The sequence below is a fragment of the Pinus tabuliformis genome, chromosome 1_2, assembly GCF_031772625.1.
Source record: "Pinus tabuliformis cultivar Carrire ecotype Pingquan chromosome 1_2, CPIR1, whole genome shotgun sequence".
Lineage (NCBI taxonomy): Eukaryota > Viridiplantae > Streptophyta > Pinopsida > Pinales > Pinaceae > Pinus > Pinus tabuliformis.
Genome location: NC_142298.1, coordinates 480,618,686 through 480,641,338, shown reverse-complemented (window position 1 = coordinate 480,641,338; position 22,653 = coordinate 480,618,686). Strand labels below are relative to the sequence as shown.

Genomic DNA, 22,653 nt, shown 5'->3' with positions numbered 1-22,653 from the left:
TTTGATTTTTGAAAGAGAAAGGAGTTTTTTCGTGCAAGTATTAAATGGTCATGTTTGTATGCTTGGAAAGATTAAGAGCTTTATTTCTTTGATTTTCATTGCAAAAGAGAGTTGTTTTTTATAAATTTGCATTCTCTAAACTTTCTTAGCTAAGAATTTCATTGAAAAAGAGAAAGTAGAGTAAATCATCTTAGGTGCATTTTTGTAGTGGTTTGAGTCGAGTCTACACACCACTGGTTTCATCTCCGCCACCTTTTGAGTTAAAGAAAAACCATAAAATTCACGCTTAAAGTAAAATTTACATAGTAACTTTTCTTTTACTAGGGCTCTGAAGAACCAACTTAGCTTAGGCTAGTGTCTTGGAGTAGGTGAGTACTTAACTCTCCAAGACAGTAAAACCAAACAAGTAGCTGATCTTGAGTTAGAATCAAATCCAATTGTTACATTTACACTCTAGGAAAGCTCCTCTTAAAGGAGAAGCATGAGCTCGTGTCCGAACCAGTGAGGGGATCAATCCTCCCTCGTTGGGAACGACGCCAGACAGTACGTATTACAAACGGTAAACCTCAGATTAACCATTGTCGAGGAGCCAGGGGTCACTTATCGGTAAACCTTGGATTATTGTCAAGGAGCCGGTAAGGGGATTGAGCTTGTTACTCTGCCCTTGCGTGCTGTCGGAGTTTAGACTGTTCCCCCAGGTGTACTTGTGGCCGTTGGTAACCTTAGTGACCGTAATCTCTAGGATTCTACCCAAGGTGACGGTGGAGGGAAGATCCCACTGTACCTGGAGCAGACGTCGGTTATACTCACTTGGATTTTCCGGGGGGTTCGCTTCACTTCGAGACGGTTAAAGTGGAGGAACTTGTGCTGGTCTATTCATTAAGCAGGTTGCCGGGGTAACTGTTCCACCCTCCACTTCTGTACTGAATTCGACGATGTTGGGTTTCATCTCCAACTAGTGTTTTCGGTCCGGAAGGCTACTGTTTGTGTGTGGTTTGACGCCCTAGATTCTTTAGGCGTGTGCATCAAAATTTGTTTGGTTCTTTAACGGCTTTAGGTGGTTTGATTTGAAATTTTTACTTTGTTTTCGTGTGTAGTAGTTAAAAGTTTTTAGCTGTGGTGGAATTACCGAGACAGTCCCGTAGACTTCGGGGCAAGTCTCCTGAGATTGTTACCGGAATAGATTTGTTAAGAAAACTCCGTAAATCGCGGGGTGAATCTCCTGAAGACATTCCGGGTCAGTACGAAGGGTTAAAGGTCCTTGTAACTCCTCCTAGTGACAGTAGAGCAGGTTCACCTGAAGAAGGAGAATCTTCCTTGGTAGTCCATCCAGATTACCAAAGTTTAGAGACAGGTTATAATCCCGAAGTTGTTTCAGTTTCTGAACTTGTTGGTAGTTTTTTGTCTGCTAGTGATACAGGCGAAGAACCTGAAATATCTGAACCTGTTACTCCAACTTCTAGTGTTCTAGATTCACCGAGAATAGAAAGAATTATCACCGAAAATCTTCCTTCTGGTTTGATTGCTATAGAAGAACTTGCTCCAGAAGAGGATATAGGTGTCTCTAACCTTGAAGGTCAACTTACTATTGATCTAAGGGAGCGTGAATCCATCTTTTACAGTCCTCCTAGAAGTACTTCTTGGTACCTTGCGTTAACCAATTTTTTAGGCAACTCAGTAGGTTTTTCTACACCTCGTACTCCTTTTCCACCTGGAGGTATTTATACTCCTGTAAATATGTCTGGTCAGTCGTCCGTGTTTACTCAAAGTCCTGAATCTTTTTTACACGGCGGTCCTTCTGTTCCCACTGGGTATCAATCACTTTCTAGTACCTTTGCGGGGGCATCTCCTCAACCCGTTGATCATGGGTTATTTGCTGGAAACAGTGGTAATATACCATTGGGTGTAGGAGACATTTACATGATGTCAGGTTCAGTTCCCGTTTCCCAACCTCAAGGTGGCCAATTACCGCCTGGGGGGCAACCGCAGTTAACGCCTGGGGGGCAACCTCAAGGTACACAAATCGTGTCTGGGGGGCAACCTCAAAGTCAGTATGTACCTATGGTGCAATACGTGCCTCAAGGTCAACCCCAGCCTCAATATGTACCCCAAGGTCAACCTCAGTATCAATATCAACCTCAAGGATGGAAACCTCAAGGATGGCAACCTCAAGGGTATCAACCCCAAGGTTATCAACCTCAAGGGTACCAACCTCAAGGTCAAGGTCAACCCCAGTATCAGTATTTACCTTAAGGTTATCAACCTCAAGGTCAATACTCGAGTCAAGGTTATCAACCGCCTCAAGGTCAGTCATATGTTCCAAGTATGGGAACTGCACCTTACAATTATCAATCCTACCCTCAATCTGGTTATGGATCTCAGTATCCTCAACCTGTTACGGGTCAATACCCTGGAATGTTAGTATGGGATCCATCACAGGGTCAACAGGTGTTGCAGCCAAGTATACAGATGGTTCCTCAAACTGGACAACCCGTAGTTTCTGGTCCAACCCAGCAACCGCAACCTGTCCAGTCAAATGTTCAAACTTCTGTAACTTCGGTAGTTACTCAGCCGCCAATTGCACCTAGTACTCCATCTCAAACGGCTGCTGCAACTACCGCTACATCTACCATACTTACTTCTGGAGTATCGACGGCTCCAGTTTCTACTGTCCCTGTTACCACACCTCAGACTTCTTTACCGTTGTCTGGATCTACAATTCAAACCACGGTCCAGATGCCTGTAGGTCAGCCTGGTATAAGTACGGTTATTACTACTCAACCTCAATTTGTTCAACCTCCGTACCAGGGACAGTACCAACATGGGCAAGCTGTCCAACAACCGGTTTACCAGTATCAACCGTATCCTGGGTACACTTATCAACAACCTCAACAACCCCAGTACGGTCCGGTTAATCCTGGTTTTCCAGGAGGATATAATATCCCAAATGCGACTCCTGTTCCTAGTTATCCTGGATATCCTCCTCCCGGGGCTGGTATTGTGACCCAGAGTTTTAGAGATCCTAACCGGCAGTTACCGTTTATCACAACTTTGGATTTACCAGACTTGACGCGCCTAACGAACGATCCAATTCAATATCTTCAGTTCTGGCCGCCAATGCCAAATAAGTTGCCCAGTGATATACCCAAGTTCGAAGGTAAGTCTGGAGAGGATCCGTCCAATCACGTGATGACTTACCACCTCTGGTGTGCTTCAAATTCTATCTCGGATGATTCGGTCCACTTACGTCTTTTCCAGCGTACACTCATTGGTCTCGCGGCCAAGTGGTACATTGAGTTACCACGGGCCTCTTTTTACAATTTTAGCCAGTTAGCTACCTCGTTCTTAACTCACTTTCAGTTGCCAGTCAGATACGATAACGGCACGGAGTTATAAACTTCACTAAAACAATCGACGTCCACGTATATTTCTGATCACATTCATGAGTGGAGACGTCGAAGAAGACTAGTGAAAGTTTTTATCCCGGACCAAATCTTAGCTGAATGGTTTGTCAAATCATTATTACCGAAGATTACTGAAGATGTAGCTAAGGCCGGAGTAGTTACTGAGGAGCAAGTCATTGCTCAAGCACAATACCTTGACTTAGTTTACACTCAGTCGGGTACGTTACACGAGAAGATTCCGGATCTTCCAAAGTCGAATCAAATCGCTGCTGCTCCTTCGGGATCTCATGCCGCTGATGGTATGATTGGTATCGTGAATACAAAGAGCAAGAAGAAGTCTTCCAAGGCTTCAACTACTCCCATTATCACTTTGCCTGATTCTCCGACAGGAGAGTCTTCTCCTGAACTTACCGCCGATATTCACGCTGTAGAGTCATCTACGGCCAAATCAAAAAACGGTGGAAAGAAGAAAGGAAAGAAGAAGGCTAAAGCAGACAAGGCTCCAAAGGAGAAAACTGAAAAGTCGGAAACCAATGACGAAAAGCGCAAACCTCGATATCCTTGTCTTATTTGTGAAGAGGATCATTTTACGAGAGATTGCCCTCATCGGGCCGAGGTTGTGAAAATAGTCAAAGGTTCTCCCACTCCTGCTGTGTTAAAAAATCCATTTCCAGAGCAGGAGAATAAGATGATAGGTTCTTCTTCGAATGCCAGTGAAGAACCCATTTTGATGATGTCTCATGTGAGGATTGCGACTCGATCGCAAGATTATGGTAGTAAGGTTCCTGTTGATGGTAAGGAAGCAGAATCTTCTCATTCTAACCCATCAACCTCAGCTCCTGGTTCCGATCCACTACAGATCGAAAAACCTAACCCGGACTTAGTAATTAAACCGCCCGCCAAGGGTGTACTTCGAAGGTCTGCTTTCAATCCACATGCGAGAGCAGCCCAGAATTACAACATTGTTGAGGACTTAGCTGTTTCACCCTCAGCAATGTCGGCATTAGAAGTGCTGCAATCATGCCCAGCACAACGAAAATTACTTTTGTCGGCTATCGGAGCTGTTGATGTTCAGGACCCGAACCTGATAATCTTCGATCTAGAAAATAGTACACCGCGTCTCCCCCATCAAATGGCTTTCCAAATTCCAGTGATAGTCAAAAACAGGCCTATTCATCGGACTGTGATTGATGAGGGAGCTTCTACGTGTATTATGTCGATTCAATGTTGGAGATCGCTTGGTTCTCCTTCGTTGAACCAATCCCCCACCATCCTTAAGGCCTTTGATGGCCGTGGGTTCCGTCCGTTTGGTATTCTACAAGAATTGCCTATAGGGGTAGAAGGTAAAACCGTTAGTCTGGATGTGGAAGTGGTTGATGCCCCTCTAGACTACAACCTTCTTTTGGGTCGAAGTTGGTCATATGCTATGACAGCGGTCGTTTCATCGGTCTTCAGAGTAATCAAGTTTCCATATAACGGTAAGATCGTGACTATTGATCAGCTGACATACTTTTCATCCGACCCAGCCTCTTCAGAGAGTATCCAGCATGTCGGTAAGACGACAATCCCTTATAGGGACGTTGGTGTAGGTTTAGTTAAAGATTCCGGTTTACTGGGAACTTTTCCTCTCCCTCCACTCAGCGTAGACCCTTCATTTGCAACAATTCATATGATTACATCAGAAAACATTATTTATGATGATCCTTGGATCGTCCCATCTGACTCTGAGATAGACTCATTCGGTAATTCTATGCCTTTGAGTCCATATGAGATTGCTTATGAAGCTGTCATGTCTTTTACCGACTCGCATTCAACCGAAATCGACCAAATGAATGTGGTCAGTGAAGAGTCACTTTTCACCTCAACCTTAGAACGGATAGCGTTTCCCGAAGTCGTGTCATCTGACGAACAACTTCGCGAAATCCTAAGTGTAGACGATCTACCATGGGAGGATCTCCATCACAGATCTTCGTTTTTACCTAAGGATGATGCATTTGAAAATGATTTTTCATCTATCTTTACCGCTGAATATGTCAAAGACGCTCAGGATCCAACGAAACATTCTGATTCAGAGTTGAATTTAGGGAATATTTCTCGTACTATTCCCATTGATATTTCAGTGAAGCCCGGAATTGAGGAAAACATTCATATAGGTGCCGCTTGTACAGAAGATGAAATCCAAACTTACAAGGCCCTATTCCAAGAATTCCGCGATGTGTTTGCCTGGTCTTACGAGGAAATGCCGGGAATCGATCCTGCCATTGTTGTTCATGAAATAAAGACCTACCCGGATGCTAAACCCGTCCGGCAACGGTTGCGTCAGATTCACCCTCGAAAAGCGGCTGCGATTAAAGCAGAAGTCGAAAAGCTGTTGAAAGCAGGTTTCATTTATCCGATCCCGTTAACGGATTGGGTATCGAATATTGTTCCGGTTAACAAGAAACAAGGAACAATAAGAATCTGTATCGACTATAGGGATATAAATCGAGCTTGTCCAAAAGACAACTATCCTACGCCTTATATCGATCAAATTATTGATGATTGTGCCGGAAGTGAAATGTTTTCCTTTATGGATGGTTTTTCGGGCTATAATCAAATCAATATTCTACCTGCCGACCAACCAAAAACGGCATTCATTTGTCCATGGGGGACATTTGCTTATTGCAAATTACCTTTTGGGCTTAAGAATGCCGGAGCCACTTTTCAACGGGCGATGTCTTATGCATTTCATGACATCAAGCACATTGTGCAACCATATCTCGATGATTTGCCTGCTCATTCTTTACATCGAGCTGATCACCTTGTCCACCTACGAGCAATCTTTATGAGGTGTAGGCATTATCGAATTCGGTTGAATCCCCACAAGTGTGTTTTCTGTATAGAAACAGGTCGATTGCTGGGATTTGTTGTTTCAAAAACCGGCATTCGCGTCGATCCCTCGAAGGTCGAAGCTATCATCAAATTGCCTCCTCCTTCGAGTTTGCGCCAACTCCAAAGTTTGCAAGGGAAAGCGAACTTTTTACGCCGATTCATCCCAAACTACGCCGAGGTCACTAAAGGTTTTACACGGTTGTTGAAACAGAACGTACAATTCTTTTGGGACGAGATTGCTCAACAATCTTTTGATGCACTTAAACACGCGTTGACCCATGCACCGTTGTTGCATCCTCCCAACTACAACCAGGACTACTTCTTATACCTCGCAGCTTCGCATTCCACCATTGGAATGGTGTTAGTTCAAGAAGATGAATTCGGAGCGGAACATGTGATATATTATCTTAGTAGAACCTTAAATCCCACTGAGTTAAAATATTCGCATGTGGAGAAATTGGCCCTGGCAGCCGTTCAAGCTGTCCAGCGTTTCCGTCACTACATTCTTCTCCGTAAAACTACAGTTATTTCGGATTGCAACCCTATGATTTATATTTTGACAAAACAATTGCTAGGGGGCAAGTACTCTAAATGGATCGTTATCCTGCAAGAGTTCGACTTGGAGTTCGAGAAGTCCAAGTCTAAGAAATCCTTAGTTTTTGCGGAATTGATGTGTGATTTCCCGAGTGCTGACACAGAGACTGTGGCAGAGGAGTCCATTGCGGACGAATCTTTGTTTCTTATCAGTACTTTAGATCCGTGGTACGGGGATATAATCATCTATCTCCAAACCCAAACCTTTCGGCCTGAAGCTTCCAAGGCAGAACGTCGAAAAATTCGGTTTCAATCCCAGCAATACAAAATTATTGGAGATACACTTTATCGCCGGGGGGCAGACTTAGTTTTTCGACGTTGTTTAACTCACGAAGAGGCTGAGAGAGTTTTGAATGATTGTCACTCTGGAGCATGTGGCGGTCATATGTCTGGGTATGCCACAGCTCAGAAGGTGTTGCGCGCTGGCTATTTCTGGCCGTCTATGTTTAAAGATTGTATCATTGCAGTCAGGAAGTGCCACAACTGTCAAGTGTTTGATCGCAAGATGCGCGCTCCACCTGCTCCTCTCCACCCTATAATTGCCGTTGGTCCATTCGCCAAATGGGGTATCGACTTTATTACTTGTAACCCTCACTCGGCCGGGGGGCATGCGTATATCATCCTTGCGGTTGATTATTTTACTAAGTGGGCCGAGGCGATGCCTACATTCGACGCAAGCGGCAAAACAGCTGCAGTTTTCGTATTCAATCATATCATAACTAGGTTTGGTGTCCCACAAGCAATCATTACTGACCATGGGAGCCATTTTCGAAACATCATGATGACTGAGCTTACAAGCCAGCTTGGTTTGCGCCACGATAGCTCTACTCCTTATTATCCGCAAGCCAACGGTTTGGTTGAGTCTATCAACAAAGTTCTAGTTATCATGATCCGACGAACCATTGGTGTTCATCGGTCGAATTGGCACAACATGTTATTTTCAGCGCTATGGGCATACCGAACCTCAGTGAAAAATTCAACAGGGTTCACTCCTTTCCAGCTAGTTTATGGCTTGGAAGCTGTGTTACCCATTGAATGCGAAATCCCATCACTTCAAATGGCTGTCGAATTACTCCCAGCTACTTCCGAAGAAGAGAAACGTTTATTATACTTGGCTAAATTAGATGAGACTCGATGTGACGCTACATTGGCAATCGAGACTCACGCGAAACGAATGAAAGCTCAGTATGATAGAAATGTAACACCTCGAAGTTTTTCGGAAGGAGACCTAGTGCTATTATATGATCAAGCTAACGATAAGCTAGGTGCTGGAAAATTCGTTCCTATGTGGCATGGACCCTACATTGTAAAGCAAAAGCTAGCAAAAGGGGCTTATGAGCTGGTTGATTTTGATGGGGACTCTTTGGGTAAACCCAGAAATGGACTTTACCTAAAGAGGTATTATGCTTAAATGGTGGGTATGGAGAAATTTTTAGATAGGTTAGATTTTCTTTCTAGCTAGTGTGTTTGTTAGTTTAGTCAGTGTGCTTAGCTTAGAGAGTGTGTTTTTCGTCGTTATTCTGGCTTATCTTGGTTTTACTCTTGATATTGCAGATGTCGACGCCTCTCCAAACATACATTGGATTTGCTGATGGTGCTTGTCGTAGTACACGGAATATCTCTTCCGCAGCTTGGGTTATCTATTCGCCCTCTGACGAGTTAGTTTCTATGCATGGGGTAAGCCTCGGTCAAACAACGAACAACATTGCAGAATACAGTGCAGTGGTTGAATTATTATCCGAATCTATTTCATTTGGAATTCGACGTTTGATAGTGAGGTTAGATTCTGAACTTGTTGTATTACAGCTTAATAGAGTTTATGCCATTAGAAATCCTGTGTTATTAAGGTTGTTTTTGAGAGTGCGTCTCTTGGAACGTGAATTTGATTACATTGAATATCAACATATTCCAAGGTCTTTAAATACATTAGCAGATGCAATTGCTTCTCGAATGTTGGACAGAAATTTACAATAATCATGCAAGTAAATTTAAAAACATTTCATCACATATGTTAAACAAGATAAGCCGGTAATAGTGATATATATATAGATAGGAGTGTGTCAAAAAATATACATCGTCTTCGATCATAGGTTGAAAAACACCTTATGATCGGCAAAAATGATAAGTACAAAAAGCCAAAAATGTCAGATGTGTCTACAAAAGTGACTAGTCAATCACTGGTGGTGCTCCCTATACGACACCACTGCACGGGCTACCTTACGCAAAAATCTCCTAAACGGTCCAGGGACTGTGACTACAAAGCGCTGAAGCCTGATAGGAATGTCATCCATAGTAGTCTCAGGCATATCTGCCGTCAGACGCTCTAGATCATGCTCCAACTCAGCTAGTACTTCTGCAGCCGCATCCTGTGGGGCCGGTACCGGTGCAACTGGATGTCTCCTCTCAAAAGGCCGGAGGTTGGCTGGGCGCTGTGGACCAACATCTGCATTTTGAAAATTTTACTGTCAGTTTTGAGACGATATATATAAAAAAACAAAAAATACATAATTTGAAAACTTGTGAAAAATAAAGTACCTCTGTCATCCCATTGTTCTCCCTGTGGAAGAACCATGTCCGGATCATGTCGAAAATCTACTCCGGCATACGGAAAGTCCTGGATCGAAAAAACCTGGTCCTCTAACCAGTGAAAATAACTATCGGTGAATCGAACAACCGTCGCGCCCTCGTCAGGATGCCGGGCCATCACCGCAACCCATCGTACCAGCTTTGGCTCCCGAGGACCCAAAATATCAACAGTGAGTTGCTGAGGGATCAGCATCGGAACCCTCTCTAAGGCAAAGCTCACGACTAAAGGCCCATATCCAAAAGTTTTCAGTCGTCCGTTCTTTACCTTAGTCAGTTGGCTCTTCATATTAGCCGACACAGCATCACACCAGTTGAAAATGGTGCCTTGGTAACAGTCAATTGCCATCCGCATTTGGGACCCAGAAGCAATGTGCAAAGCGGCCGCGCCGCAAATTCTGGTAACCGTGAAAGCAATCACTTTGAGTTCACGCAGAGAGATGTGTTTGATCTCCACGCCTTTCGAATGGTGTGCCCCAGGTGTGCACCACTCTTCCCGGAGACTATCAAGGGATTGGCCACTTGGCCTAGTCCCGGCTAGATTGAGTTGCTCGCCTCTGTTTGGCAAGCCAGTAAGAAAGTATACATCTGAGGGCTCTATCTTGAGCTGGTGCCCTCCTATGTAAAAGCATTGTTCTTGAACGTTCCATCTCTCAACCAGCCATTCTAAGAATCTTACCTGAGCCCTCATGCCCAGTATGGCCCAGTATTTGTATAACCCGCATGCTTTTAGGGCATCCAGGGAAGGTTGGTGTTCTATTGCAGCTTCATCAACCTCTTCGTGCTCTCTTTCTCTCCAATCCAACATGGTGAGTATCCTACACACCAAGAAATAATGATTAGAATTAATTTGGGGAAATTTGAATGGTTATTTGTGAGGATTGGGGTTTCAATTTCTGCGTTCCACGGAGGACGCACCCCGCGTTTGGAACACAGGGCGTCAGGACGCATCTGGCCTGAAGGCGGGCTGCGTCCCCCGACCATTTTCCTGTATAGGAAAAAGTTGGGGGACGCAGGTCACCCGAAGGGCACCTGCGTCCACCGAGGAGCGCATTTTGAAACCTAAACCCTCCCAAAAAACAAAACTAAAACCTAAAAAACAATTTTAATCGGATAGAAATGAAGAGTGGGATGTTGTAAAATACCTGGAAGAGACGGCGTTCGATTCTGACGGTCAGATTTTCCGCAGCGACCACGGGAAGTTTCTTGCCAAAAGCCCTTTGTTCAACCTCAACAGTAAAATGGTAAAAATAACATGGTAAAAAGTCTTTTTATAGGTTTTTTGGATGAATTTGTTCATTTTTCACCATGAAAAGATGTTTTTCGATGTATTTTTGCCTATCTTAAACAGGTATGAGTAATGTGTTGTTTTTGTGCAGGACAAAGGGATTTAGAGGGAAAATTGTCATTTTTCACAAACCAAAATATCAGAGTCATCTTTTAAGCCCTTTTCTGACTCCTAAAAAAATGAAAAGATTGCCGAGTGTTTCTTTTACACTCGTTAAAGAGGAATTAAAAGACGGTCCCCTTATAGCTCTTTTCTGACCGTAAAATCAGGAAAAGATTGCCGGGTTTTTGTCGTTTCAAACTCGATAAGGAAATAAAGCGACGTGTCCTTGATCGCTTTTTACTTTTCAGGTCAGTGGCACTAATTATGAAAGTACTCCTTGGTCGCAAGATCAAGCGGTTCCCCCAGGTATTATTTTATACTTTTTCGGGCTTGAGGGACACAAATCTACGAAAAAGTTCAACTTGGAGTCTTCTTAAGTTTTTTCAGACTCTCTAAAATTGAAAAACACCGAGTTTCTCCTATACTGGGCTCATTAAACATTTCGCAGTAAAGGACCTGTTCAATTACAAACAGGAACGAACCACTCCTTCCTAGGGTTCGAATCAAAACTAGGTTGGACTCATTCGAAGGATGAGCTTATAATCAAGCATATGTTATCCTCCTCAAGCTTGTTAAAAATAAAGAGGTACTTGCCAGAAATGGTGGGGGAAAAGAGAGAAGAATGAACCTGTTTGTTACCTTTTGTCTCGAAAGAAACTTTATTACCACTCTTGAACACGACACTTTTCGTTCACCTGGGTTGGGAAATCTTTTACCTCACAGTTGATCAAACCACTTTGAAAGTCTTTAACCAGGTTCCGGGGATTAACTTCGAGTTATTCGTCACCAAGCCATCTGTCGTGTCGTTATGTGTTCAAGAGGTCTGCAAGCAAAACTTTCATCTGCAAAATACTTGTCATCCATTTGACCATCCCTGAGTCAGTCCTTACAGCAACATTTCTTCAACTTGAACAATGATTTCGTGTTGCGGGCTTGCCTGCAACGGGTCGCTTTCTATCGACATCAGCACATTATCTAGAGAGATGACTTAGAAATCGTCAGTACCTTGAAGTCTGCATGCATCAATGGCAGGTTTCTCGCCTTTGACGTCAGTTTACATCATTGACTTTCGATCGAAGGATTCTGTTATCACAAAACTAGTACTAGGGACTGCAACCAAGCAAGGTCTCATGTAACTGTTTTAGACCATACTTTAGATTAGGAATTAGCCTTCCTAATCAGAGAGGGCTCTCTCACAACTCTTGACAAAATCCTTCAAACACTAGATGGCTAACTCTTTATTTACTTATGAAAGCATAACTGGTTGGAAACACATCAAACTAGCTCTCATTGGGCTATGGAGTCTATAATATCAAGTAAACAAGGAAAAACATAGTGACCTCATAGAAATCAAGGCTCTTAGCATTACATGTCAAACATATTTCATCAAAACATAGCTTGCTGTATACACAGGAAGTCAGAGCATATATTTATGAATTCTGAGTGATTGCATACAACAAAACCATAAAATAACATAAAGTACCACACATCATCACTACATTTGATCATGACAATCCTTCGAGAATCTTGAGAAGAGAATAACTCTGTTTTACTATTACTGTCAAAAAAGGTCTTACAATGGCCCAAAACAACACTGTTTTTCTATTAAGTATCCAACCTCTATTACATCCTAGTTTTCACCATATATAGGAATACATTCCTCCTCTCTAGAATGAGCTCGAATGCCCTATTAACTCCTCCTACATGCTTCTAACTAATGCATTAATTACAAACATGCTGAACTGTAATTACACACAATCCTAATCAAACTAAAATATTAATTCCCTTCTCCTCGTATGCTGGATGCTTTCTTGAATGCTTTGACAGCTGTCCTCCTTCGATTAATCTGATATGGCTGAGCTACAGATGCAATGGATGCTGACTTAGGATGCTTGAAAGCGCTGATAGCTCATTTAATGACCAGAAGGTGTGCTCCTATTTATCGGCTTCTGTCTCCCAACATTCTCCTAAAGTATAGCAGCCTGCTCCCAAATGTTTTAATAACCCCAAATATGGAATGATGCCAGGCTTCTGATGTGCTGTAGGTGGTATTTGATAGACAGCTGTTCTTCTTCCTCAACTCCCGCTCACCGTGTCAGACTAGCTGCTCACAGTATCACACTAGCTGCCCTGCGCTTTAAATCATCACCTACAAAAGTTTCGTAGCGCGCTACGAAACTGCTATGTGATTTAAAAACACAGTCCCCCTCACTGGTTTTCTGCTAACACTGTGCTACATTTATTAATGATCTTCCTCATTCCAACAAATGAACAACAATTTGCAAATAATCCTGTTTAGCTGCCAGGCTTCAATGTCAATAGCTTTTCCTAAAAACAAACTCAAACAGCATGCCCGGATTCCTTTGCTTTCTGGAGATACTTTTAGGCCTGCCGAAAGGTTCTTGTAAAACTTGTGAAATTCCAAGGTATCACCTCCAGCCTTGCGGACTTCAACCATAAAAAGAGAAGGAGCTACTTCAAATACCTCTGTAGCTACATTCAAATGACCCTTTCTTCCAGTCTTTGAACCTTGCATCTTCATCTTGTAATTTCTCTTTTGCACATTGAATCCAAGAGGCTTTGCAGCTTCCTCAATTTTTGATACTATCTCGTTTGCAGGGCGTTTAGATGCAAACCTCGTTTCTCGCTTAACCATACCCATGTCCATTTCAAAGAGATTGCCAAGATTGAGACCCTGGAACATGGAGATAAGTTCAAATGCATTCATCACCTCTGGTTTTGTTTCCTTTTTTTTTTTTTGTAACAAGATGTTCTTCTGAACCATTGAAAACAGCATCAACATCATCCAGATTTACATCTTCTTCTTCATTAAACTTGGGTGGCTTATAACCTTTCTTGAACCATTCATTGTCTAAAATCTCAGGTACTGTAATTCGTGTCTTAGGGTTTGGGTCCAAAATCCTTGTAATTAATTTCTTTGCACCAGAAGAAAACCATGAAGGGCACGTAAAATCTGCTTTATATATCTTTTTATACAATGTCATAAGGTTTGGATCATCAAAAGGCAAGTAACCTGCTATTAAAACAAATAGGATGACACCACATGACCACAAGTCTGCAGTTGCCCCATCGTAACCTTTATCATTGATGACCTCAAGAGCAACATAATTGGGTGTTCCACAAGTAGTGTGAAGCAAACCGTCATCCCTGACTTGTTTAGACAGTGCACTTAGGCCAAAATCTGATACTTTAAGATTTCCATATGTATCCAGAAGCAAATTTTCTGGCTTCAAGTCCCTATGGTAGACACTCCTACTATGGCAGTAATCAACAGCATTAATAAGCTGCTGGAAGTATCTCCTTGCTTCATCTTGGTAATAAACCTAATGTGCTCGAGGTAGCAGTCTTGCCACGAAACTCTTATTTGTATATTAATTCATCAGCAAGTTTTTTACCCACCGCACTATTGCCAAGGATGACAGCCTTTAACAGAGTTCTTCTACAAGCTGACATGATGAGCTCGAGCTTATGTTAAATGAAGAAGGAGTCGAAAAGATCTAAACTGTTCCATCTATTGATCACTCCTTGCAAATCTTCGAGCAACGAGCATCTTTTCCTGCTCTGATACATGCTCATGCTCTAAAAATCCTCTGCGCCCTTGGAACTGTCTTGTTAGGCAATTCATTTGCAACTCGTATTCAACCTTGTGATCTCTTCCAAGCAGCAAATACTCTACCTGAAGTGACTTCAAACACTTGCGCCCACATATCAAGCTATTATAATAGATATCACAGTTTCATTCACCGGTTCATATCACAGCTTGTTGCGTAGCTTCAAATAGATATATAGCGTATATATTTCCAATGAGAGTCTTTATTTCAAGTGAACGAATTCCTGGAAACAGAATTGCCAGATGTCTCATTATAACAACAGTGACTATTGATCACCCCTGCCACCTGTTTGCGTAGAAAAAGAGGTCTTATGAAGCTAGGCCACGATGATAATGAGCTACGTCTGTTTCATCAAACACTTGCGCCCATACATTAAGCTATTCCATGAATTTTCCACGGGACCAAAGACGTGTCTCTTCATAGACTCTAATAATCCCGAAGACAAATCTTCCAAAATTGATTCAACCTTCATATTGATAAAGGTTCTGGCTTTTAGCTTCCTCGACCTTCGACATGAACATTTTCAGAACTGCATTCTTCATATCTGCCTTCGCCTCCTCCATATGGATATTGTCGGACAAAATGATACAAGTAATGCAGCGGCCTTAGCTCTTGGAAATCCCATTGTCCTTCTACAACTTTTCGCTCTGTTTGCCTTTGATAACGCGGGTTCAATCCTCCATAATAGTGTAAGAGGCTCGAAAACATATGATAAGCCAGAAGATTGGCCACTAAACCATAGACACTGTGATCATCTCCATAAACTGGTTTTTTCCACAAAAGGCTTGATAATTCGCTATGCATGGTTTTGAACAAAATCCCTTGCTCCACAAAGTAGTTCAACTCTTAATAGGGGTAATCTCTGTTCACAAGTGCATACCTTGGAGTATGAATGCGAAATTTTTGAAGGCGCTCATATTTAACCAAAACCTGATCAACTTCTTTTGGGTGCTCCCATATATCCTTTTTTGTGCAGCAGTGATAAATTTTTGATAAGATTTTCCTTTGTTAGCGCAATGTTCTTAGCAACAGAACAGGTGCTCAAATGCCGAAGGTCCCCTGCCGCCAGCATGCAGTGCAAAGGCTAAAATGACAGCTATAGGCATGCCAACCACATAGTATGCCCCAAGATTTGCATAGGCACCTAACGTTTGCCATCCACATCCTCTAGCAATACCTGATAGAACACCTTGGATGGCATCCATAAATGTTGAGGGTACAAGCAGTGGCATCATGGTTGAAATGCATTCAACTACCTCTACTTCATTGCTATAAGCATAGCCCCATACATTTCTGATAGAGAATAAAATATATCCTATCATAAGAGCCTCATTGACTGCCATACAAACCCCGACACACACTGATAACTGTGCAGTGCGTGAGCGTCCAGCTCCTAGTTCATTGGAAACTCGTGTACTTACAGCAGCACCCACGCCAAAGGGGATCATATATGCAACTGCATCAGTGCTAAGACAGATGGAGAGAACTGATATCTCAAGTTCAGGCTTAGGCAACAAACCGGAGAAGAGAACAAGTATTTCAAAAGACCAGTATTCCAAGCAACGCATTACTGCAGATAGAATAGTAAGCTTAAGAAAGTTTGTAATGTCATATAAAGCTTCCCTTGAGAAAGATGTCCATGTCTTCTTGCATGCAGGGGAAGATTTAACATAAATTGATAGAAGTGCCACATTTAGCCAATTGGAAATGCTATTTGCAAGCGCAGCCCCTTTATTACCTAATCTAACTTTGAACACCAATACCCAACAAACGGGAACATGAACTTTATCATAAATATTTTTCAAATCTTTCAATCCATTGTGGCGCCCTGCTTTGTGAAAGAAGTTACAGATTGTGAAAAGACAATCCCAAATATCAAACACTCTATGACTTATAAAATTTAATAGATTCTTTGTCTAGAGGATTCAACACAAAATCTCCTGCAAGTCTCCCACATTAGTATGTACATCTTTCACAATCACCCATGAGCCAGAATTCAGAGATAACTCCCTTAATGTATTTGATGGCAATCCTACAATAGCTGCATCATCATAAGGTGTCTCCTTGAACATACTGCCACTGCTCTCATCAACATTCCTGGAGGGAAGAAGAACTCTGTACAATAAGCATGCTAGGATTTGGACCTTCACTGAAAACTCAAACAAATCCCCAGTTTCGTAGCATGCTACGAAACCACTCAAACAGGTAGCGCTGCGAAACTGCTAAAAAGAATTCTGGCGCTGCGAAAATACCCTGACTTTAAGCCAAGCTAAAATTTTTTTTACTACAGCATTTTCAGTGATAACAGTGGCTCCACTTGGGATAGTGTGCCCCTGTGGTGCACTAAGAACATGCAGCTCCAGTGCCTTATCCATTTGTGACAAACAAAAATTTGCTTGACAAGCATGACTGTAGGAGAAAGAAACTACTGCTACTGAAAAATAAATGCTCAGCCAACCTTGAGCTTATTTGCAATCTACCTACCTACCTACCCTAACAATTCAAACTCTTCAGCTCAATCAATATGAAACTTCCAATGCAGCCAATTATTAGCCTCATCTGATATTTGATTTCTTTGACTGTCCTGGAGTTCAGAGCCAATGTGATAGTGTGATGACCGCTGCCACTGAAATCTTATCTGAATGTATTGGATTTCAAATCCAATGTGATAGTGTAAAGACCACTGCCACTGAAATAGTCTCTGATCTTCATATGAAAACTGAAACACTGGAGAGTAAAACTCTTCCATGTAATCAGCTATAGGGTCCCAGAACACATGATCAGCTTGTCCTTCCTTGAGACTTTCCAGCTGTGCAAACTGATCTTCAATTACAGTGTTCAGTTCCTCAATCATGAAGGAGAATGGAAGCAGCATAGCCTCCTTGCTCTCTGTCATAGAAAACTTTTGAGAATAATAATCATGATCATGAAAACTGTATGCTTGAATTTGTCCTTCTAAACCTTCAATCTCTTTCTCAATATCTTTGGCAAATTCATCAAAAAATTTCATCTTATCCTCTGACTTGCAGTCAAAGGATTTCAGATATGAGGACAGGGACAAAGAAAAAGATTCATTTGTTTCTTCTTTATTATGATCATCATTCCACTGTTTAAAACCTTCAACTGAAGGAGAGTTTACTTCCACCTCTGACCTATCTATCCATTCCTCCAAGAACATAAGCCAAAAGTCTGGCAATGACTTAATGGACTTGGCAGGCAAGCATTCAACCCACTGTTTGCATTTCCCTTGGAGTGAATCATAAAATAACCTTATGCAAACATCCTCATGTTTAACTCTAAGAAGCTCAGCAAAATGACAGAAATCTGAAATATGATCCAAGGTTAAACTCAAATCTTCTCCGTTGTATTTGGGACCATTTCTTAGAAAATATTCATCCTTGGGAAAATGGTTTGGAAAACCATGAATTCCTGAGAAATCTATGCATGCATACCTTGAACAAAGAAGAGCAGCTTCTGGGTCTTTCATAACTCCAGTGGAATCACCATGAATATATAAACCTTGAATTCTTCAACAATGGAGTCGCCAAGGTAGTTTTGCAGCCTTGAAAATCATTTGAACTCCTGCTACCTTCAGAAATTCAATCTTAAGCTCCCGGCAGACGCACCAAAATGTTATCACAAAACCAGTACTAGGGACTGCAACCAAGCAAGGTCTCATGTAACTGTTTCAGACCATACTTTAGATTAGGAATTAGCCTTCCTAATCAGAGAGGGCTCTCTCACAACTCTTGACAAAATCCTTCAAACACTAGATGGCTAACTCTTTATTTACTTATGAAAGCATAACTGGTTGGAAACACATCAAACTGGCTCTCATTGGGCTATGGAGTCTATAATATCAAGTAAACAAGGAAAAACACAGTGACCTCATAGAAATCAAGGCTCTTAGCATTACATGTCAAACATATTTCATCAAAACATAGCTTGCTGTATACACAGGAAGTCAGAGCATATATTTATGAATTCTGAGTGATTGCATACAACAAAACCATAAAATAACATAAAGTACCACACATCATCACTACATTTGATCATGACAATCCTTCGAGAATCTTGAGAAGAGAATAACTCTGTTTTACTATTACTGTCAAAAAAGGTCTTACAATGGCCCAAAACAACACTGTTTTTCTATTAAGTATCCAACCTCTATTACATCCTAGTTTTCACCATATATAGGAATACATTCCTCCTCTCTAGAATGAGCTCGAATGCCCTATTAACTCCTCCTACATGCTTCTAACTAATGCATTAATTACAAACATGCTGAACTGTAATTACACACAATCCTAATCAAACTAAAATATTAATTCCCTTCTCCTCGTATGCTGGATGCTTTCTTGAATGCTTTGACAGCTGTCCTCCTTCGATTAATCTGATATGGCTGAGCTACAGATGCAATGGATGCTGACTTAGGATGCTTGAAAGCGCTGATAGCTCCTTTAATGACCAGAAGGTGTGCTCCTATTTATCGGCTTCTGTCTCCCAACATTCTCCTAAAGTATAGCAGCCTGCTCCCAAATGTTTTAATAACCCCAAATATGGAATGATGCCAGGCTTCTGATGTGCTGTAGGTGGTATTTGATAGACAGCTGTTCTTCTTCCTCAACTCCCGCTCACCGTGTCAGACTAGCTGCTCACAGTATCACACTAGCTGCCCTGCGCTTTAAATCATCACCTACAGCAGTTTCGTAGCGCGCTACGAAACTGCTGTGTGATTTAAAAACACAGTCCCCCTCACTGGTTTTCTGCTAACACTGTGCTACATTTATTAATGATCTTCCTCATTCCAACAAATGAACAACAATTTGCAAATAATCCTGTTTAGCTGCCAGGCTTCAATGTCAATAGCTTTTCCTAAAAACAAACTCAAACAGCATGCCCAGATTCCTCTGCTTTCTGGAGATACTTTTAGGCCTGCCGAAAGGTTCTTGTAAAACTTGTGAAATTCCAAGGTATCACCTCCAGCCTTGCGGACTTCAACCATAAAAAGAGAAGGAGCTACTTCAAATACCTCTGTAGCTACATTCAAATGACCCTTTCTTCCAGTCTTTGAACCTTGCATCTTCATCTTGTAATTTCTCTTTTGCACATTGAATCCAAGAGGCTTTGCAGCTTCCTCAATTTTTGATACTATCTCGTTTGCAGGGCGTTTAGATGCAAACCTCGTTTCTCGCTTAACCATACCCATGTCCATTTCAAAGAGATTGCCAAGATTGAGACCTTGGGACATGGAGATAAGTTCAAATGCATTCATCACCTCTGGTTTTGTTTCCTTTTTTTTTTCTGTAACAAGATGTTCTTCTGAATCATTGAAAACAGCATCAACATCATCCAGATTTACATCTTCTTCTTCATTAAACTTGGGTGGCTTATAACCTTTCTTGAACCATTCATTGTCTAAAATCTCAGGTACTGTAATTCGTGTCTTAGGGTTTGGGTCCAAAATCCTTGTACTTAATTTCTTTGCACCAGAAGAAAACCATGAAGGGCACGTAAAATCTGCTTTATATATCTTTTTATACAATGTCATAAGGTTTGGATCATCAAAAGGCAAGTAACCTGCCATTAAAACAAATAGGATGACACCACATGACCACAAGTCTGCAGTTGCCCCATCGTAACCTTTATCATTGATGACCTCAGGAGCAACATAATTGGGTGTTCCACAAGTAGTGTGAAGCAAACCGTCATCCCTGACTTGTTGAGACAGTGCACTTAGGCCAAAATCTGATACTTTAAGATTTCCATATGTATCCAGAAGCAAATTTTCTGGCTTCAAGTCCCTATGGTAGACACTCCTACTATGGCAGTAATCAACAGCATTAATAAGCTGCTGGAAGTATCTCCTTGCTTCATCTTGGTAATAAACCTAATGTGCTCGAGGTAGCAGTCTTGCCACGAAACTCTTATTTGTATATTAATTCATCAGCAAGTTTTTTACCCACCGCACTATTGCCAAGGATGACAGCCTTTAACAGAGTTCTTCTACAAGATGACATGATGAGCTCGAGCTTATGTTAAATGAAGAAGGAGTCGAAAAGATCTAAACTGTTCCATCTATTGATCACTCCTTGCAAATCTTCGAGCAACGAGCATCTTTTCCTGCTCTGATACATGCTCATGCTCTAAAAATCCTCTGCGCCCTTGGAACTGTCTTGTTAGGCAATTCATTTGCAACTCGTATTCAACCTTGTGATCTCTTCCAAGCAGCAAATACTCTACCTGAAGTGACTTCAAACACTTGCGCCCACATATCAAGCTATTATAATAGATATCACAGTTTCATTCATCGGTTCATATCACAGCTTGTTGCGTAGCTTCAAATAGATATATAGCGTATATATTTCCAATGAGAGTCTTTATTTCAAGTGAACGAATTCCTGGAAACAGAATTGCCAGATGTCTCATTATAACAACAGTGACTATTGATCACCCCTGCCACCTGTTTGCGTAGAAAAAGAGGTCTTATGAAGCTAGGCCACGATGATAATGAGCTACGTCTGTTTCATCAAACACTTGCGCCCATACATTAAGCTATTCCATGAATTTGCCACGGGACCAAAGACGTGTCTCTTCATAGACTCTAATAATCCCGAAGACAAATCTTCCAAAATTGATTCAACCTTCATATTGATAAAGGTTCTGGCTTTTAGCTTCCTCGACCTTCGACATGAACATTTTCAGAACTGCATTCTTCATATCTGCCTTCGCCTCCTCCATATGGATATTGTCGGACAAAATGATACAAGTAATGCAGCGGCCTTAGCTCTTGGAAATCCCATTGTCCTTCTACAACTTTTCGCTCTGTTTGCCTTTGATAACGCGAGTTCAATCCTCCATAATAGTGTAAGAGGCTCGAAAACATATGATAAGCCAGAAGATTGGCCACTAAACCATAGACACTGTGATCATCTCCATAAACTGGTTTTTTCCACAAAAGGCTTGATAATTCGCTATGCATGGTTTTGAACAAAATCCCTTACTCCACAAAGTAGTTCAACTCTTAATAGGGGTAATCTCTGTTCACAAGTGCATACCTTGGAGTATGAATGCGAAATTTTTGAAGGCGCTCATATTTAACCAAAACCTGATCAACTTCTTTTGGGTGCTCCCATATATCCTTTTCTGTGCAGCAGTGATAAATTTTTGATAAGATTTTCCTTTGTTAGCGCAATGTTCTTAGCAACAGAACAGGTGCTCAAATGCCGAAGGTCCCCTGCCGCCAGCATGCAGTGCAAAGGCTAAAATGACAGCTATAGGCATGCCAACCACATAGTATGCCCCAAGATTTGCATAGGCACCCAACGTTTGCCATCCACATCCTCTAGCAATACCTGATAGAACACCTTGGATGGCATCCATAAATGTTGAGGGTACAAGCAGTGGCATCATGGTTGAAATGCATTCAACTACCTCTACTTCATTGCTATAAGCATAGCCCCATACATTTCTGATAGAGAATAAAATATATCCTATCATAAGAGCCTCATTGACTGCCATACAAACCCCGACACACACTGATAACTGTGCAGTGCGTGAGCGTCCAGCTCCTAGTTCATTGGAAACTCGTGTACTTACAGCAGCACCCACGCCAAAGGGGATCACATATGCAACTGCATCAGTGCTAAGACAGATGGAGAGAACTGATATCTCAAGTTCAGGCTTAGGCAACAAACCGGAGAAGAGAACAAGCATTTCAAAAGACCAGTATTCCAAGCAACGCATTACTGTAGATAGAATAGTAAGCTTAAGAAAGTTTGTAATGTCATATAAAGCTTCCCTTGAGAAAGATGTCCATGTCTTCTTGCATGCAGGGGAAGATTTAACATAAATTGATAGAAGTGCCACATTTAGCCAATTGGAAATGCTATTTGCAAGCGCAGCCCCTTTATTACCTAATCTAACTTTGAACACCAATACCCAACAAACGGGAACATGAACTTTATCATAAATATTTTTCAAATCTTTCAATCCATTGTGGCGCCCTGCTTTGTGAAAGAAGTTACAGATTGTGAAAAGACAATCCCAAATATCAAACACTCTATGACTTATAAAATTTAATAGATTCTTTGTCTAGAGGATTCAACACAAAATCTCCTGCAAGTCTCCCACATTAGTATGTACATCTTTCACAATCACCCATGAGCCAGAATTCAGA

General features: G+C 41.7%; 1 protein-coding gene and 2 pseudogenes across 1 annotated transcript; all 3 read right to left on the bottom strand.

Annotated features, from left to right (window-relative positions):
• Positions 1–15,037, bottom strand: part of LOC149206421 (CBL-interacting protein kinase 23-like) — a 47,473-nt pseudogene extending 32,436 nt beyond the window's left edge.
• Positions 15,038–15,496: 459 nt separating this feature from the next.
• On the bottom strand, positions 15,497–21,215 carry LOC149206420 (CBL-interacting protein kinase 23-like). The gene is made up of 4 exons (XM_089397693.1): positions 21,119–21,215; positions 20,799–20,875; positions 19,368–20,364; positions 15,497–16,221 (listed from the first exon to the last, which is right to left on the bottom strand). Exons 1-4 carry the CDS (start codon positions 21,213–21,215, stop codon positions 15,497–15,499), a joined length of 1,896 nt encoding a protein of 631 aa, XP_089253819.1.
• Positions 21,216–21,674: 459 nt separating this feature from the next.
• On the bottom strand, positions 21,675–22,220 carry LOC149206419 (protein DETOXIFICATION 16 pseudogene; annotated as a pseudogene).
• Positions 22,221–22,653: the final 433 nt, after the last annotated feature.

What these genes read in the sequence shown, in the direction of transcription:
- LOC149206420 (XM_089397693.1), bottom strand. Translation starts at nt 21,215, where the DNA reads ATGGAGGAGGCGAAGGCAGATATGAAGAATGCAGTTCTGAAAATGTTC. An exon ending in TTGAAGCTACGCAACAAGCT is followed by an intron (nt 20,365 to 20,798) that starts GTGATATGAACC and finishes CGAGCACATTAG; the next exon opens with GTTTATTACCAAGATGAAGC. An exon ending in CAGAGGAATCTGGGCATGCT is followed by an intron (nt 16,222 to 19,367) that starts GTTTGAGTTTGT and finishes TGGTGTTCAAAG; the next exon opens with TTAGATTAGGTAATAAAGGG.